Genomic DNA, 18,713 nt, shown 5'->3' with positions numbered 1-18,713 from the left:
TGAATATCAATACATCTGTTATCCTATATATTTCAGCTTGAAATGAAATCTCTATCAAAAGCCTGTAATGGTTTAAAAATTGATTTGTTATAATATAGGGTTATTGCATGAATATTGGGGAATATTGTCCCGAGTAGAATTTTATATTGCACGAGCTTGCGAGTGCAATATATGTTCTACGAGGGACAATATTCCCCAATATTCATGCAATAACCCTTTTATTGTATAGCAATATAATATTTGAAAGTAAAAATTGGTTTAAACTAAGATTTAAACGTTGATGACGTCATGAATTTTGAAGATTTATTGCACTAGTGCAATATTAGAATTTATTGCACGCTAACTTTTGGTTACGTTCTGTGGGAAATATTATATTGCTTTACAATAATATGTTATATTTTTATGTTTTCTTTCATATTTGAACATGTTCAATGTTCCTAAAACCAATCAAAGTTGTATACAGGTACATATAAATGTGCACTTGCATAAGGTCAATTTCTATCCATTGCAGATCATTTTTTGAAAGTTGAGCATTTTCTCATCACCGATTGTTTAATGTCACAACCTATGGTGTGGCTGTCCATCATCATCCATTTACTTTACTTTTACAAAAAATCTTCCCCTCTGAAATACAGACCGAGAAAATCAGACAGGGCAAATGTGTTCAGAATGTCATTATCTGTCTACATATGTACACTATTGGACACAAATTGTGGGACAACTCCTTATACAAGATATTGTCCTTAAATGGCAATTTTTGATTTTGCCCATCATCTTGAAGGCTATAATAGTTCTAAAAATGATCAGCAAGACAAAATCTTTAAATTTATTAATGTATATTTTGGACAAAAACTATGCAGACAACATATGACCAGCAAAACGAGTTTTAAAAAGATTGAATAGATAAAAATTCAGACAATATCTGATAGAAGTTATGGCCCTTTAAAGATGATTTATTTTCTCAATTATACATTTATACATAAAAATATAGTACACAAAGAAAATCTCAGTATAGCAAAAAGTATTTAGAATGACGAGATCTACACTGAATAAGTCAACACAAACGAAATTTTCAGTGGAATCCATATGTGAGTTATCGACCTTAAATAATGATTATTTAACACATTCAAACAATTTAAATCAACAAAAATTCAGATAATAATTTGAACAGAAATGTTTATCAACAGCATATGATTCAAAAGGGAGATTTTTAAAAATAAGTACTCTTTACAGCAATATTACAATTAAAAAAGAATTAGTAAATTATAGGAGTTACACCTTGACCCAGGCGAAAAAACCCTTTGTTCTGTAAACTCACTAATTTACTTTTGAGCAGATAAAAGTGGGCATGTTGGTATAGTCATTAAGATAGAAATAAGAAAATGTGGTATAGTTGCAAATGAGACAATCCTCGTCGAGGGACCAAAATGACATAGATGTACAGGTAAACAACTATAGGTCACAGTCAACCTTGAACAATGAGCAAAAGCATTTCATTTTGATATATGAAGACAGTGTGTTATGATCTCTATGTCTCCTCTTGTTTGCTTTCTCATTTTCTTATATCCCATATTTCTTTTTGTTCATTTGTGTTGTTTTTCTCTAAAATATCTTTATGTAAAGACCTAAGTTGGAGGGAATTAATTTTCCATGGAAAAGCTATGTTCATCATTCATATTGACCAACTTAACAGATGTACATGTACATTGAGTATAAAATCTAACTTCAAGATGAGAAGAAAATGCACATTTTGATGACTTTTGATGAAAATTGTTGGTCCACTTTCGATTTCAAATGAAGTTTTTAAAAGTTGTCAGCAAAGTCTGGGGAAAAATCATATTTACTTCACGATTTAAACCTTTAAGTTTTTTGTTTGAGTGTTGTATGCACTGTTTGTTGTTTGAGTGTTGTATGCACTGTTTGTTGTTTGAGTGTTGTATGCACTGTTTGTTGTTTGAGTGTTGTATGCACTGTTTGTTGTTTGAGTGTTGTATGCACTGTTTGTTGTTTGAGTGTTGTATGCACTGTTTGTTGTTTGAGTGTTGTATGCACTGTTTGTTGTTTGAGTGTTGTATGCACTGTTTGTTGTTTGAGTGTTGTATGCACTGTTTGTTGTTTGAGTGTGTATGCACTGTTTGTTGTTTGAGTGTTGTATGCACTGTTACTTTTTGATGAAGCAATAAGGATCAATAAGAGCTCTAGTACTGTACGTTTGCTTTTTAAGTGTTTTTTTTAATGTGCATGAACTAATTTCGTGTCATAGATCGATACCCCAAACCATTTGTTCTCTATTATATTTTAAAAGTGAAAGTGATGATTACGTTTATATTAAAATCTACCATTATTAGTACCAAGAATTTCTATTGAAAACTATTATGTTATGTAGAAAAAAAAGATAGCAGTTTGGTTTGTACAGTGACAAGTATTTCACAAACTTACAGGGTTTATAACCAGAAAAATACGGCTGTTATAAAGTATTAAAATAAAATCTGGTCGGAATGGAGACGTTTAATCCAATTTTGAGTATTTGTGGAGAGTTAAATGTTCTCATCATATATCTATGTGAATGCACTCTCTGCAATACTTTTCGAGGGGAACGCAGGTTCTTTACAATGCAGAATTCCTCAACATACACACTCTTCTAACATTTTCGGACTCATCGTCTTAGTCCCATTTTTCAGAACCTACTTAAATGATTATTATATTGATATGGATGAAATATTTGCTACTGGATGATATGCAGAAAAGCAAATAATCACAATACGAATTATTTTAGATATGCAAGAAGTGATCGAGGAAAAAATAAACGAATGTACTGTGTATGAATTTTATATTTGAGAACAACAAATAATTGCAAACCTCATCTGCTTTTCTCAGACAAATTGCACGTGAGCACGTATCTGTGGCATATATAACTTCTGTTGACGTGATGGCGATTTTACTCCTTTCGACGTATTTATAGCACGCCTAACTGATACCTTTTATGTTTAAGTTTGAAACAACAAATATCGGCTACAAAAAAATAAAACAAGTCCCATGCAGGATAAAGTTTCTTGAAGTAACACATCTGAAAAAAAAATAATCATATATACATTGGATGCACTTTCTAAACTTTTATCTTAGAGTGACAAATTGTACATCTTCAGACGGGTTTAATTTAAAGATGTCAGAATAGATCTAAAAGTTATAGTATTGACAATATATACATGCAGGCACCTTTGAAAAACATTCCCCATGAACTCATGCCTTTTTTATTCGCGATTGGTGATATTTTTTAGGCAACAGCATACTAATAAAAAATCTGGGGGTCGGATTTTAAGGAAAAATAAGTATGAAATCACTTTGCGATATTGTATTTGCATTCTATATAAACTACAACTCATGGTACACGTGCACCGTTTAAGTTGCTGACAAAAAGTAAAGCAACAAAAACTTTGCCCAGTTGAACACATGTCTCTATATCAATATATTTATTTATCAACTTTGCTTTTTATTATATCTATATCATCAATGCATTACTATATAGTTTAACAAAATTGACAAGCGTATTTTTATCACAGTCAAATGTACAATATGCATATTGCTACACACACAAAAGGTAAACTAGAGCGTGAAATGGAAATACAGAAAGCTACCGGATTCATTGATTTAATGGAAAACTAGTTTAAAACCATTTATAAGTAAGAGTATATTGACACTCTTAAGCATATAAGTATTTATATTCACTAGATCACATCATGTTTCCATTTTAACTATGACGAGAAAAAAATATCAGGGGCGGATCCAGCCATTCAAAAAAGGGGTTCCAACAAAGGATAAAAAGGGGGGTCCAACCATATGTCCCCATTCGAATGCATTTATCGGCAAAAAAGGAACCCCCTGATCCCCCCCCCCCCTTGGATCCGCCACTGAATATAGGGAAAATTGCATTAAAACTATTTTTTTCTATTTTAAATAAAATTTTAAGAATCTTGAATAATACAAAATCCTATTTCATTCATTTCATTATTTATCTATTTACAAAATAAAATAAAACATAATTTGTTATCACAGTCAAATTTTCAAGATGCATTGATACACACACAAAACATAAACTAGACCGTGAAATGGGCACAAAGAAAGCTACCAGGTACATTGTTGTGGGGTGATAAACGACAACCGTATCACATAACAAATCACTATCTCACTCAAAAATGATTTTGTCATCAATTTCTTTCAAATAAATAGTATGCTAGTGCTATTTAGGTCATCTTTTGAACTAGTAATGTTGACTAAGTTAGGGTCAGGTATCAATTTTTGTCGTGTTTGCACCACGCTGGAAAAATTCAAATTGACCGGAAAGTATACGTATTGGCCGGGGTAAGTTAATTGAACTTGAAGTCTGAATAAGGGTTAGCGACAGCAAAAGTAGCTTTTATTTTTGAATGTTAAATGCTGTTTTTAATGCTTAGTTATTCGGAACGTACATATAAACAAAGAAAAATGAACACGAGTATGAATATCACAGCGAGGACGCTTCTATCAATAACTTATCTTTTGTCTATAATTATATTCAGATCTTTTTAAACCAAAAAAGCATACAAAACCTTGTTATTTGTGAAAAAGAAATTAATTTATTACAAAGAAAAAACAGTACCTACTATAACAAAATGTTATATTAAATCATTAAATCATTAAATCATATATATACATTTTTATTATTGGTGGCAATACTAGTACACATGTACTAATAATATTTGAAAAAATTATCAAGTTTTAATATCTGATAAATATTGAAAAGCAGATTAACCGGTCTTGCAATATGTAATAAATGTCAAAGGTACGCGCCAAAAGCAAATATTTTTTTAGTTAAATACACAATTCAACAATAGCTTGTACTGCAACTTCCATGTCCGGAGGATTCGCAATCATGTCAAATATACATAGTCTGGTCTTCAAGTCATAATAAACAGATTAACCTGTTTATTCTTTTATAAACCTTAAGGCTTGCACATCTTATAAAATAGGTCTAGAAAATATGCATGTTAGAATATTTCTTGCAGTTGGACACATCAAGCTTGCTAGGTACGTATCGGGTATTGTGCTCTCTTAATGTATAGACATAAGAAGATGTGGTTTAATTGTCAATGATATAACTATACACCTTAAACAAAAGGACAAAGTTTACTTTTAAATAAATATTCCTGCTCATTTAGTTTTATTCAATATCACGATTGTTACAGTAGTGCGTATACTTTCTTTAATTTATGCAAACTTGTTCAATAAGATAACCACAAACTATCGTCACCAGGTCACGGTGTATTTTACTCTTTCAATAGTTTAAAACATATTCAACTATCTAAATACGGAATTGTAGTTAGTAGAGCATATAGAGAGCATATCAAACGCTGATTAAAAAGTACATTTATTTAGGGGAAAATTATGGACCAGGATGTCCTTTTATTTATCATTTGTAACATATTGAAAACAAATTAATTTTTTTTTTAAATTTCACATCACATAAAACATTTCAAGACCCTCACATATTCTCGTTTTTAATATTTATGCATCTGTTTTTAACTAAACGTTAAACATCCATACATTCATCAATCATCATCATCATGACCATCCCAGAAAAAATATTTCTTATTTCGCCGTTATTTTTTATATGTTAATGGCAATGTGGCACTTGTCTCAGAATTGTTTTCGCTATACTTATAACTAATTATAGGGGAAGAAATTCGGAGACAAGTGCCTCTGAACGTAGTGTATATATATGAACAAAAGATGTAGTGACAACCTCTAGTTCAGGTTATTTTGGAAGTTATATATAGAAATATAACCACAAGCAAGTTGTACAAAACGTGAAACTAACATGATTTAACCTGGCGAAATAACATTTAATTTACAGGTAACAAACATCATGACTGGAGCCGAGGATAGCAGGTATGTCTGACTAACATTCTAAAATATGTAAACACATGTACATGATGTTAATTTCATCAATTAATTATACATTTAATTATATTATACTTTTTTACCTAGAAATCATTTAATTTTAAAGTATCTTAATCCTTATGTAAAATTATAACGCTTACTTTTACTATCCATTCATTGGTACGATTTATCGCATACACCACTAATTCCTGTATATGGGCTATTTATTACGTAATACTATAAGCACGATTTATTACTGTACGTGCGCGATTAATTACTGTATGTGCACGATAAATTGCTATATGTGCACTATTATAACTGTATGTGCATGATTTATTGCTGTATGTGCACGATTTAATACTTTTAAAACATGGATCGGCCGCAGAAGGCCATCGTCTACTGACGAACGCGTTCGCCAGTTTTACATGTACATTCTCAAATCTGACATGAATATCCTTCCTTATTATTTTACATGTTATGAATTTTCAAAATAAAAAAAACAAAACGCCCAAATCAGCAATATTAAAGTAAACACAACGAATCAGCTTTGTTTTACACTTATTACAAAGATACCACTGATAGTTCTTTTCTGTGTACAGACCACAACGTTGGTTTTCCTTTTTTAAAATTTTGCACAAATGTATGCATTCTTGTGAAAATGTTTCATTGCCTGTAACCCCCACAACTCTTCTTATTCGTATACACTCGTAACATGCCATGCAAGAATGCAAACTATTCTGCGCCAGTACAACATTTGCATCACTAGTTTTCATAATACCTAAAATTATGTGTATCAAAAAAAGTATGCATACATTTGTGCCAAATTTCACTTTACCTACAGACTGATATATGTCCATTTCAATAAAAGAAAAACAGAATGCTATGAATTACAGCAACCATCACACTATTTATTTCTATGCAGCAACAAAAGAGGGACGAAAGATACCAAAGGGACAGTCAAACTCATAAATCTAAAACAAACTGACAACGCCATGGCAAAAAACGAAAAAGACAAACAAACAACAACACACACGACACAACATAGAAAACTAAAGAATAAACAACACGAACCCCACCAAAAAACTAGGCGTGATCTCAGGTGCTCCAGAAAGGTAAGCAGATCCTTCTCCACATGCGGCACCCGTCGTGTTGTTTATGTGATAACAAATCCGGTAAATAGTCTAATTCGGTAGGCCACATTCATGAAAGGGAAGGGGATTGTAGTTACGGCGTAAGGAACATATCCGATATCATTTGTGAAACGGTTATTCCATAACGGTCAACCAACTCGTGATGGTGTCCGTAAAATTTACGAAGGGATGATTTCAACTTCACCATTTGGAACTCTTGGTTTAATAGCTTCCTTGTGAGCAGCAACCCTCTATCAAGAAAATCATGATAGGAAATGCAAGCACGGGAATATCGTATCAATTGGGAGATATATACCCCGTATGCAGGTGCACAAACGACAACCATTGAATTACAAATGTAATAGATTGGCTTCTGAAAAAACACCACAATATTAGTGTTGTCTTGAAATTATCGATTTTTGTTTTGTTATTTTATGATTGATTAAACCACTAAACAATAAGAATGTTTAACATTTAAAACATTTACTCGTTGCATGAGCTTTTTGTTATAGCAGAAACTAGCATTTTGATATAAAGTTCAATATACGCAGTGAATATAAGTTGTTCATCAGATGATACAATTTCAATTTGTTTTTTATTATGGAATTGCTCCTGAGAAATATTTATCAATACTCTAAACCCTTTTCATCTATTTTTAAATTTGTAGTTTCATAACATCAACACCATCAAAGAAAGATCGACGAAAAAGTAAAAACAAGGTTTTACGATTTTTGAGGCGTCGATGGGTAATTTATGGACTATTAGCCAGTCTCCTATTAGCATTTGTTATAGTGGTAATTTTGGCAGCTATCCTTGGGAACAAAGAAGGAAACCACCACGGTCAGCCTAGAAAAATCACAGTACGAAAGGGAGCAGTTGTAGCTGATCACGAAGTGTGTTCCGGAATTGGAAGGTACATATTAAAACGCAAAGATGTATTAATGCAATATGAATCAAGAGTTAAAAATCTTATCTTGGCTTTTTTTCTATTTCTAACAATAAAAATGAACTTTACTTAAAAGACTACAATGTGGACCAAATGAACTACCATATTTTAAGTATCAGATAAAGACCGAATTATATGCAAACCTATTCTGTTGTTAAATAAATGCCTATACCATTTAAGACGCCAAATCTGACACCCCGAGTAACATAATATGTTTTGATTAGTTTTAAAACCAATAATTTTACACTAAGAAGCTGGCATTTAGTTAAATTCCATGATAGAAATTCATTTCTATAAAATTTATACGGTAACACATGTTAAAAGTAGTTGTTTCTATCCTGAAACTTGCATATGAAGCCTCAAAATCCGCTACACGGAAAACTAGGGAGAAGTGTTTGATAGAACATAACACTATACACGTCTGCTCCTACTTCCTGGACATACATTATGGTTCGGTTCCTTCCGTGAAATACTGCAATACATTATTGGGTGGTAGCAATTCTCAAATAAGAAAATTTTATACGTAAACTTACCTTGATCGTTTTTCTCCGCTTCAAAACCGCCACCCCGTGTCAAACATAGACACCCGCATGTGACGTTCTACACGGGTTTGAAGCTATATAAGTATCGCGGCTACCGTGTTACAATAAGGAATATCAAAATATCGAAATCTGTTGTCCAAAAAATAAACCAACAAAAAAAAACTAATCAGAAACAATCCGAAAACACACCATGGTTAATGTCCATGCATATGTAAATTCACAGACAATACTAAAAACAGAAACTATTTTTATATGAACTCTAAATAATCTGTGATTAGCAACAGGTGCTACAGCATAGCAGTAGAATCCTCGTTACTATTTAGCCCGTTTTTGTTGAAAGTAAAGCAATCATCAATCAATCAAACCATTTTGCAAAATGCATGTTGCACCACCGGTAATTCATAGTCGTAGCAAGTAGTATAGTTGGTTATATGGTACTAATATCACATTTTGATTTTCAATACTTCTTCTTTCAGGGACGTGCTAGTAGATGGTGGTTCTGCTGTCGATGCTACTGTCGCTACTTTGTTATGTAACGGTATTATGGCACCTCATAGCATGGGGATAGGTGGAGGTATGTTATGATATTTTCGGTAAAAAAAATTATAACGGTGTAGGAAATCAACTTAAAAGTAAAACAAACACTCGCAATATTACCAAGATTCGATATTTATAATAATAAATATATATATATACAAATGTTAAAAGCACAGAAACTTTGCGTGTTTTGAAACTTAACTTTGGTCTTTTTTGCCATGGTGTTTTCAGTTTATTATCAACTTCTTAGTTTGATTGTCAAAATGACTTTTGTGTCGTTCGTATCACTTTAAGATATTATTTCAAGAAAAATAAGAGATAAACTTGTTAATTTTAGGTTGTTTTATGGTTATTTATGATGCACAGAACAAGAAAACATTAGTGGTAGATGGACGAGAAACAGCACCGTTAAGTTCTTCACAAGAAACATTTGCCAACGAATCTGGGTACATAGGTAAGGTTCATGCTTTAGACCTGAAGGATGTAACAGGACATGGCTAAGACATCAAGGCGCCTGTAAAACGTTTGTGTACACCTGTCTTAAACCAGGAGCCTGTTTAGTGGTCGTCGTTTGATGATGTGGGTTCTGTTTCTCGTTTCTCGTTTTATGTATATATTAGACCGTTGGTTATCATGTTTGAATGGTTTAAAACTAGTCATTTTGCCGTTCGGTGTGAGCCAAGTCTCCGTTTTGAAGAACGTTTTTTGGTCTATAATTGTTAACCTTTTAAACATGGTGACGTGTGTGTAAAATTGTCTCGTTGCCACTCATTCCGCATATCTTCTAAGTATTTATATCATGTGAAAACATATAACAAGTACTATATATGACACGGTTTAATGCCCAAGAAACATACATCATATGTGGAAAAGTAACGATGCAAGATATAAGGGTCTTGAAAATTACGTATCTTTATGTAGTTATGACATTAGGACCATGTCTCTATGTAAGAGGATGTCATTTTCTAACGTTTCTGAATGTAATACTGAATGTCAAAATATGTTGATAGCACAACGAATGTGGAAGAGAGTATTGTATGTATTTGTAAATAAGCTATCACAAGCTATGAACACGTGTAATCGAATCAAGGTGTTGTGTTTTGACATACATATCTAGCAAATTGAACATGTCATCTCTAACGAAGCAGCGTCAATTGATGTGTATATATGATATCGAATTTGTTGAAAAAAAAACAGTTCATCACCCTCTCAGAAAATCCAATACTTTAAGCAGATATTGTATGTGTTACTCTATATGTTGGTGCAGCGAAGGTCATTCTATTGTCTGGCCTTCAAACGACCTTTGTTTCGGATGTTCGAATACTGCCTTAGACTAGCTTCATTGCATTGTACTATTGGTATATATATCAAGACCGAGTTGATATATGTTGTATTAGATGGTATTATTGAGTAAACAATGTTTTAAAATTGTTGACAGCTAAACATATATACATGTATGTCAAACCGTCCATTCGGATTAAATACTAGACTAATTACACATATATGCACTTTTACAACTATCTGCAAGGTCGAATACTATTTTTACTTTTTTGTGTATTTCCGGTTTGTATACTACGTACGTAACTATGTTGAGATTTATTCCATCAATTCAAGTTTCAATAGATTTATAGGGATTTTTAAAGGGACATATATATATATATATTGAAATTAATTTAAAAAAAATCTATAATTGGGATGGCCGGTATGTTTTGAAGTTTTACCAACTAAAATACAAACACAATCAAAACACATTTTGCATTCTCTCAATAGCATTGTAATTTTTAGCGCACAAAATAGTAGTCATATATGTGATCATAAATGTAAATTATACAAGTGTCAAGCTCTAATTAGTACCAAGAATGTACTGGGTGTATATAAATTAAAAGCGAAAAAGCATCTTGTAATACTATATCTTTAATTATTCAGGTCCAAAGTTTATTGCTGTTCCCGGTGAAATTGCAACATATTGGAAAGCACATCAAAGATATGGAAAATTACCATGGAAACGATTATTCGAACCATCGATAAACCTGCTAGAAAATGGATTCCACGTTTCACATGCCGTAGAACGTGCAATGAAGATCGTAATGGCTGCTACTAATAACAGTGTTTGCGAAATACGGGGGATTGGGTATGTTTTATTTGATACATTGTATTTCCAAAAAGTTTAGTATAATTCATTTTTTTTTAAAATTTAGCAATTACATTTGTTGTAGCATTTGGAACACATCCTATCTAAATGACAAAACACTGCAAGATATAAAAATTAAAGATAAAGTCTCTAACGAATTTCTAATTGGCGAAATCAATTTTCTTTGCACCAGCATAGTCGAAATCAAAATAAGGAAAAGTCATAAAAACTTTAATGGGAATATGCCAGGCAAAATAAACCCTGAAAACTTCCATGAATTTTTCATTAAACATACACTTGAGATTGCTACCATGTAACTGATTTCTTTTCTTGTCTCTCTGTCTCTGTTCAAATATGAAATTATTTGAAAAACGAATATTCTGTACGTTTTCAGTGAAATTTTCTGCGATAAGATGGGACAAATTTTACCAGAAGGAAGCTTTGTCCAATGGCCCAAGTTAGCAGAAACGTACAAACAGCTAGCAGATGTAGGACCTGACTACATGTATAAGGGCAAGGTCGCAGAAACTATGGCACAGGAAATCAAAAATTTAGGTCAGTTGTCAGTATGATATTTAGTATAATATCATGATGTTTGTAAATATATCCTGTATATATAATTGTATATGATTAAATGTTGCGACCAAATTCAAACTTCTTGTGTTAACGAACATCAAAATGCCAGCTATCAACATATACTAGCATATACTAAGCGAAATGTTTAAGACAGGATTATCAAAAGGAAATATAGCCTTGAAACAGAAACGATGTTGGTTATCGGTCTACTGTAAACATGCATGAAATATTTGCCACTGGAGTAAGACAAACACGAAACAATATTTATATATCTTTAATCTGTTAAACAGTTGCAATTACAATGATATAGACAATCAATCTGTTTGTTCATTGAAATATCCGTTTTTAATGGGTTTATTTTTATGAATACGAAGTAAACAATTACTGTGGCAACTCGAGGAACATCATTGGATTACTGACAACGGTGACTAAACTTAATGTTATCCTTACCCCTAAATGCGACGTGAATAAATGAAAGGCAGCGTAATATGAATAGAATAAAGCTAATTTGAACAATCTTGTATTTTAAACTATTGACATTTTACTTTTACTACACGTTTAGGTGGAATATTTCAAAAAGAAGATTTTGAATCCTATTCCGTGAAAGAAAGTTCTGGAATAAACGTTGACCTCGGAGATATGATTCTGCTGACCCATGGCGCCCCAAGTGGAGGACCTGTGATGGGTCTAACAATGAAAATACTTGAAGGTATTGCTTTGTTTTATCACGTGACGATTTACATTGTATCATGGATGTGAAACTTGTCTTTGAATTTTAACCATAAGTATGTAGATTTTGATTTAGGAAATACATTATTTCATTTAATATTTTCCATCATTGTTCATATTCATATTGATTTAAATAAGGCATATGCTAAAAACATGAAAACAAGACTTTTTTATTTCAATCTTTAATTCTTTTTATTTTATCTTACAAGGCATGGGAATCAACGAAGACAATTTGAAAGATACACCATCAAAAGCGTTAGCGTATCATAAAATGATAGAAGCAATCAAATTGTCATATGGTGAAAGATTTAAACTTGGTGATGAAGACTTTGTAGATGGAGTGAAAGAGGTAATTGAATTAATTTATTGGTGATGCATATGATAGTATAATTTAACGATTATGTTAGCAATGCTATGTCTCATCGACATGTACACTAGAAAAGCTTCGTCGCCGGGTGGTTAAAACAGTTCGTTTAAAGTGATTTCTGGCATGTCAACAAGGAGGTTTTTAGTCAAAATTCAGCTGGAAGCAAGTGTGTTCGACTCCGATCTCAATTGACTAGAAGGTTGCAAGTTTTCCTACCGACTGCTGTTGTTTTTTCCTGGTAGCCCGGGATCTTGCACCAATACAACTTGAAACCATGATGTAGTCAAGAGTACCGAAAGTGGCATTAAAACAATCAATAATCAGTTATCTATTTGACCTTTTTTATTATTATCCCAGCGTCACTGATAGGTATTTTGAAGACTTAACACGCGTCTGGAGTACACATAAAATTGAGAATGGAAATGGGGAATGTGTCAAAGAGACAACAACCCGACCATAGAAAAAACAACAGCAGAAGGTCACTAACAGGTCTTCAATGTAGCGAGACATTCCCGCACCCAGAGGCGTCCTTCAGCTGGCCCCTAAACAAATATATACATGTATATATGCCTGATATGGGTCATTTTCAAAAAATGTGGATATTTCAGTTGTGAAATAACACTACAAAAAAATATTCAATTTTTAACTTTAATATATATGAAATTGAATAGTTTAACAACAATACAGCCTGAAATAAAAATATTTTAAAAAATAACATAGAAACAAGTATGGGACATATGTCAACTACATAACGGATTTTGTTTCGGTCCCTAATTTTTTTTTAATAATATTTACATTTTGCTTGATATATATTTCCATAAAAATCATCACACTTTTTTCAAAACAGTTAACATGGTTAAAATAACACTTTTTAGAAACATCTTTTAAAGTGAATTTAATTCAGCATTGTCAACTACATAACGCTTTTTGTCAACTACATAACGATTCACTGCGTTATGTAGTTGACTGTTATGTAGTTGACCTATTTGTGGTTTTTGGATGTTTTTCTTGACCCTAATACTACCAGATAAATGGTTTTTATTGAATTAGAGTCAGTATTATAGACTTTGAATGATTTATATAAAAAAAAAATATTTATGCCAAAATTTATCAATGTTTTTGCCGTTACAAAGTTGACATAGAATAAAATTACGGAGTAATTTGTACTCACCAAAACTAATCTATAAGGAAATGAATCAATGATGTCATCCTGTAACTTTAAGCACGTCATCAGAGGATGAAGAGTAAGTAGATAGCACTTCCTTAGTTACAAGGGATATAATCAGTTGTTTATTGGCAACATTATTTCATTTGTGTTATGTAGTTGACATTTTTTTAAGTACGAAATGAAAAGTAAAAAAAAATGCTAATAAAATCTAATAATTCCCTGTATTTGTGTATACATACCTGCAGTGATACCTATATATTTATAATAACAAAAGAAAAATAATAATTTCCACTGGGTATTAAAACCAGCATTTAAAAAAGACTAGTTTTTCAATTTCGTACAAGCAATTTTGGGGTTTTTGGACCCTTTGAAACCCACTGGAAGCAATTTCTGTAGCTAAATTTCATATTGAATTTGCTGGAACTTGTTACACACACCAAAAACTAAATGGTGTATCTAAAAATTGGATAAAAATATTTACACTTTTTTTTAGAAATATTGATTGTACAAGAAAATCCACATTTTTTGAAAAAGGCCCATATATAAATGTATCTTTTATGCGTTTTGCGATTTTACCGGAATCTACCTAGTAATGATGAAATGCATTTTATTAAAATTTATTGCTGTATATGTATATATGTATGACAATTGTCTTTTAATTTCACCAGATGTCTTTGTACTTTTTGCTGCTGTATTGTTCATTAATTGTTGTTTTATATCCTAATCTTCATTGTACTAAAAACAATTTTATATTTTTAGCTTGTAGAAAAGATGATATCTGAAGAATTCGCTGCATCCTTACGTGGAAAAATAGATTTGACTAAAACACATGACATTGAATACTATTCAAATGCGACTGAAGCAGCACATGATCAAGGCACTGCGCACGTCAGCGTTTTAAGTCCGGAAGGGGATGCTGTATCCGTAACAAGCACAGTTAATACATAGTAAGATTATAACTTTAAGTAGTAGTTGAAAGAATAAAACAATAATTCAAAGATACAGATGTATTGTCAGAGGTCAAGCTAGCTATAAAACCAGGTTTAAGCCACAATTTTTTCCACAAAGAAACGCCTGTATAACGTCAGGAACGAGACAGTTGTTTTTCCATTTTTTTTATGTGTTTTAGCTTTTGATTTCGCCATAGGCTAAGGGACTTTCCCATTTGAATTTCCATTGGATTTCGGTATTTTTTTATTTTACTATTTTTGCAAATATAATTACACGGATCTCTTTTAAAGTTATCACGATATAATTAAAATGTTTACATAAAAATGAATTAACCTTTTGTTTACAATTTCTATTTATTTTTAAGACTATAGACCTTTGCATATCAAAAAATCTTTTTGACTTGCATGTCTTTTTTTTACCTCCTGAATAGCATTTCTTGAATCAGATAGATAAGTTTACACACGTTTTTCTTTATTAGTTTCGGATCTTTAACGGTTTCGGAGTCCACTGGAATAATATGGAACAACGAGATGGCCGATTTCTCTTTGTTTGATGACAGCAATCTCTTCGGACTGAAGGTATTTATTATAAGTTTCATATGGAACTACTATCACTGCTGATTGAAAATGGTCACTTTGAATCAAGTTACAATGCGATCTCTTGAATATTTCCGCTCAACGTTAGTCTGTGTGTTCCTGAACTTAATAACATAAATAGACATCAATTAACTATTGATCATATAAAGTTTACCAAATTTTTATGATGTGGTCAAATCAACGATTCTTTGTTCTTGTTCAGATCAAACAACATGCAGGCCAATTTAAATCTTGGAGTTCAGTTTTTAAAGTTTTTTTAATGGCCGTTCCCTTAATTACTGATCATGCAGGCAAAGTTGAAACTAAGATTTTTTTAAAAAAACGACCCCTTGTGTTTTTTGTGCATATTGACATGCACTTAGATATCTTGTCCTTCGTATATCATGATGAAGGTTATATTAGACCGGAATCCAGTGTCACTTGAAATAAATCCGATATCATAATGTTTCAAATTTAAAGTTAGATTATGTTTTAAAATATAAATAGATTTTTTTAAACGTATTTTTCTGACTTCAGTTCTCACTAATAAAATTGAGAATGGAAATGGGGAATATGTCAAAGAGACAACAACTCGACCATAGAAAAAACAACAGCAGAAGGTCACTAACAAGTCTTCAATGTAGCGAACCATACTTATTTTTACTTGGTAGATTAACGTTACATTATATTTATAGGCTACAGTTCCAAATAAAGTTCAAGCAGGAAAACGACCTCTGTCTTCCATGGCGCCAGCCATTTTTGTTGACAAGAAAACCGGAAGTGTAAGAATGATTATCGGAAATGCAGGAGGATCTCGAATAACAACAACAAATATACAGGTTAATTTCATGAATAATAAGCATTTCCATTTAACATAATATATTATAGGGTTGTTTTACATGCTGTCTATCTATCCAGGATTCTGTTCTCGTACATGCATGAAATAGATTCAGCCATAATTATTACGAAGAAAATACTAAATGTTGATACCAGCTTGCAATGACACTAGAAAAAAAAGATGTGGTATAAGTGCCAGTGAGACAATTTTTCATCCTAGTCACTCACAATTATATAAAAAAATTAACAATTATAGACCAAATTACGGCCTTTAACACGCAATCGTGGCTCACACCGAACAGCAAGCTATAAATGACATTAAAACTGTTATATCAAGAAGTGGTTTATTTATGGAACTAAAACTTTCAATATCTGATCATAAAATCACCATGAAGACAATTAATTACAAAATACGTTACTGAATATGCAATTTGGTTTTTTTTTATGTAGATAGCTGTTAGAAATTTATGGATGGGACAGGACATAGAGGATGCAGTCCGGGAAAAGCGACTTCATCATCAACTTGACCCCAATTTTTTAGTCTATGAGTTTGGATATCCACAGGTGAGACCTATTTTTTATAACGTTATAAATAAGTTTTTACATTTTTGTATACACTTAATTTCAAGGAAAATTTGTATACAATGTGTTCCACGATGTATATAACGCTAAACACTAATCAAGTTCACCTAGTAGAAGCGACGGTAACCTACACAATTACATAATTTGTAAAGCCTTTCTAATTATAAAGTTTTCAAGTAGATCTGTTCGAATTAAGAGGCCTTTAAATCACAGGGAAACCATGCGTATGATGTCGGTGTTATAGTGTTGCGTTGACAATATATATATTGTTATACGTATTGACTGATATATTGTTATAAGTTTGTATAGCACTTTCTTTTATACATTTTCGAAAACGTACTTCTATTAGCTTGTCAATACAACGAATACAGACATATTTGAAAGATAGGCCAGATTTTGCTTTTCAATTGTATATTTCTAAACACAGCTGTTTTCAATTACAGGACATTTTAGAAGAATTGAAGAAGTATGGCCATGAGTTGAAGATAAAAGACACTTTTATGTCGGTTGTTCAAGCTGTATCGAGAAACATGCGCACAGGGGAGATAAATGGGTTTTCTGATGAAAGAAAATTTCCGGGGAAAGCAATGTTTTACACTACGGAAGAAGATGTTTATATGTGATACTGGCTGCATATTACATAACAAGCAACATTCTTAAAACAATATCTTAGTGTTGAGATAATCCTTAGTCCCAGAACTATAAAGTGTATCCAGAAACTGTTGTTGAATTCAGGGACGTTTAATGATGGTGCCATGAGTTAGGTTTATAATGAACTTGCATTATTTTGATAAAAATTGTTGTAAATTGTCACAGTTGATGTTGAAGTTTATCATGCTTATATGCACTTGGAAATTACATATTATTTCTCCCCCTTTCGGATAATCTGATATTAGTCCCAATTGTTTTTGTTAAGTTCGTGTTGCTCAGTAATTGGTTTTCCAAGTTTAGTTTTGTGTACTGTTGTTTGTCTTTTCGTTGGTTTTGCTTTGTCAATATAAAAATGATCAGGTGGGATATTCTTGCTAATGAGACAACTCTCCGGTATGCTTGCTAATACCTCTCTGCCAGATAACAAATGATATAGAAAGTACGAACTTTTGTGTTCCTTTGGAATTTCAACCAAAGATGAAGAACTGGATCTGCCATCACTGTATTGGATACCTAAACTACATAAGTGTCCTTACAAACAACGGTATATTGCTGGGTCTTCCAAGTGCTCCACGAAACCTCTTTCTAAATTATTAACATCTATTTTATCAGCAATCAAAGACGGGCTTCAAAGTTATTGTGAAACTGCATATTCTAGAGGGGGCGTGAATCAGATGTGGATACTTAAAAATTCCAAAGATCTTTTAGAGTACATACAATCTAACTCTTTCATCTTGTAACAGTATTAAAACATTTGACTTTTTTATTCTGTACACTAGTATTCCACATTCCAAACTAAAAGACAAATTGAAATAGTTGGTATAGCTTTGATTCGTAAAAAAAATGGCCAACGTAGATAAAAGTATCTTGTCTTAGGGAGGGATAAATCCTACTTTGTAAAGGATCACTCTGATTCGAACAAAAAATTTTCTGAAACTGATATTATCAAGATGCTTGATTTCATGATTGACAACATATTTGTTACGTTCGGAGGACGTGTTTTTCAACATATTGTCGGCATTCCAATGGGAACAAACTGTGCCCCTCTACTTGCCGACTTGTTTCTTTCTTATTA

General features: G+C 32.1%; 1 protein-coding gene across 2 annotated transcripts; it reads left to right on the top strand.

Moving 5' to 3' along the window:
* The first annotated feature begins 4,293 nt into the window (after positions 1 to 4,293).
* On the top strand, positions 4,294 to 17,800 carry LOC143083591 (glutathione hydrolase 1 proenzyme-like). Of its 2 annotated transcripts, none has more exons than XM_076259856.1 (14): positions 4,294 to 4,359; positions 5,891 to 5,925; positions 7,714 to 7,959; positions 9,011 to 9,108; positions 9,409 to 9,525; positions 10,998 to 11,202; positions 11,597 to 11,757; positions 12,341 to 12,487; positions 12,717 to 12,856; positions 14,802 to 14,989; positions 15,472 to 15,571; positions 16,264 to 16,407; positions 16,856 to 16,969; positions 17,431 to 17,800. In XM_076259856.1, the coding sequence occupies exons 2-14, from the start codon at positions 5,903 to 5,905 to the stop codon at positions 17,608 to 17,610; spliced, it is 1,863 nt and encodes a 620-aa protein (XP_076115971.1). In that variant the 5' UTR covers positions 4,294 to 4,359; positions 5,891 to 5,902; the 3' UTR covers positions 17,611 to 17,800. The 2 variants fall into 2 exon arrangements, with proteins under 2 accessions (XP_076115971.1, XP_076115970.1); XM_076259855.1 differs by lacking the exon at positions 4,294 to 4,359 and adding an exon at positions 4,992 to 5,064.
* Positions 17,801 to 18,713: the final 913 nt, after the last annotated feature.

Source organism: Mytilus galloprovincialis, chromosome 7, assembly GCF_965363235.1.
Source record: "Mytilus galloprovincialis chromosome 7, xbMytGall1.hap1.1, whole genome shotgun sequence".
In the NCBI taxonomy this organism is placed as follows: Eukaryota; Metazoa; Mollusca; class Bivalvia; order Mytilida; family Mytilidae; genus Mytilus; species Mytilus galloprovincialis.
This window is presented reverse-complemented; position numbering and strand designations above follow the sequence as displayed.

What these genes read in the sequence shown, in the direction of transcription:
- LOC143083591 (XM_076259856.1), top strand. Translation starts at nt 5,903, where the DNA reads ATGACTGGAGCCGAGGATAGCAG. An exon ending in AACAATGAAAATACTTGAAG is followed by an intron (nt 12,488 to 12,716) that starts GTATTGCTTTGT and finishes TTATCTTACAAG; the next exon opens with GCATGGGAATCAACGAAGAC. An exon ending in TAACAACAACAAATATACAG is followed by an intron (nt 16,408 to 16,855) that starts GTTAATTTCATG and finishes TTTTTTATGTAG; the next exon opens with ATAGCTGTTAGAAATTTATG.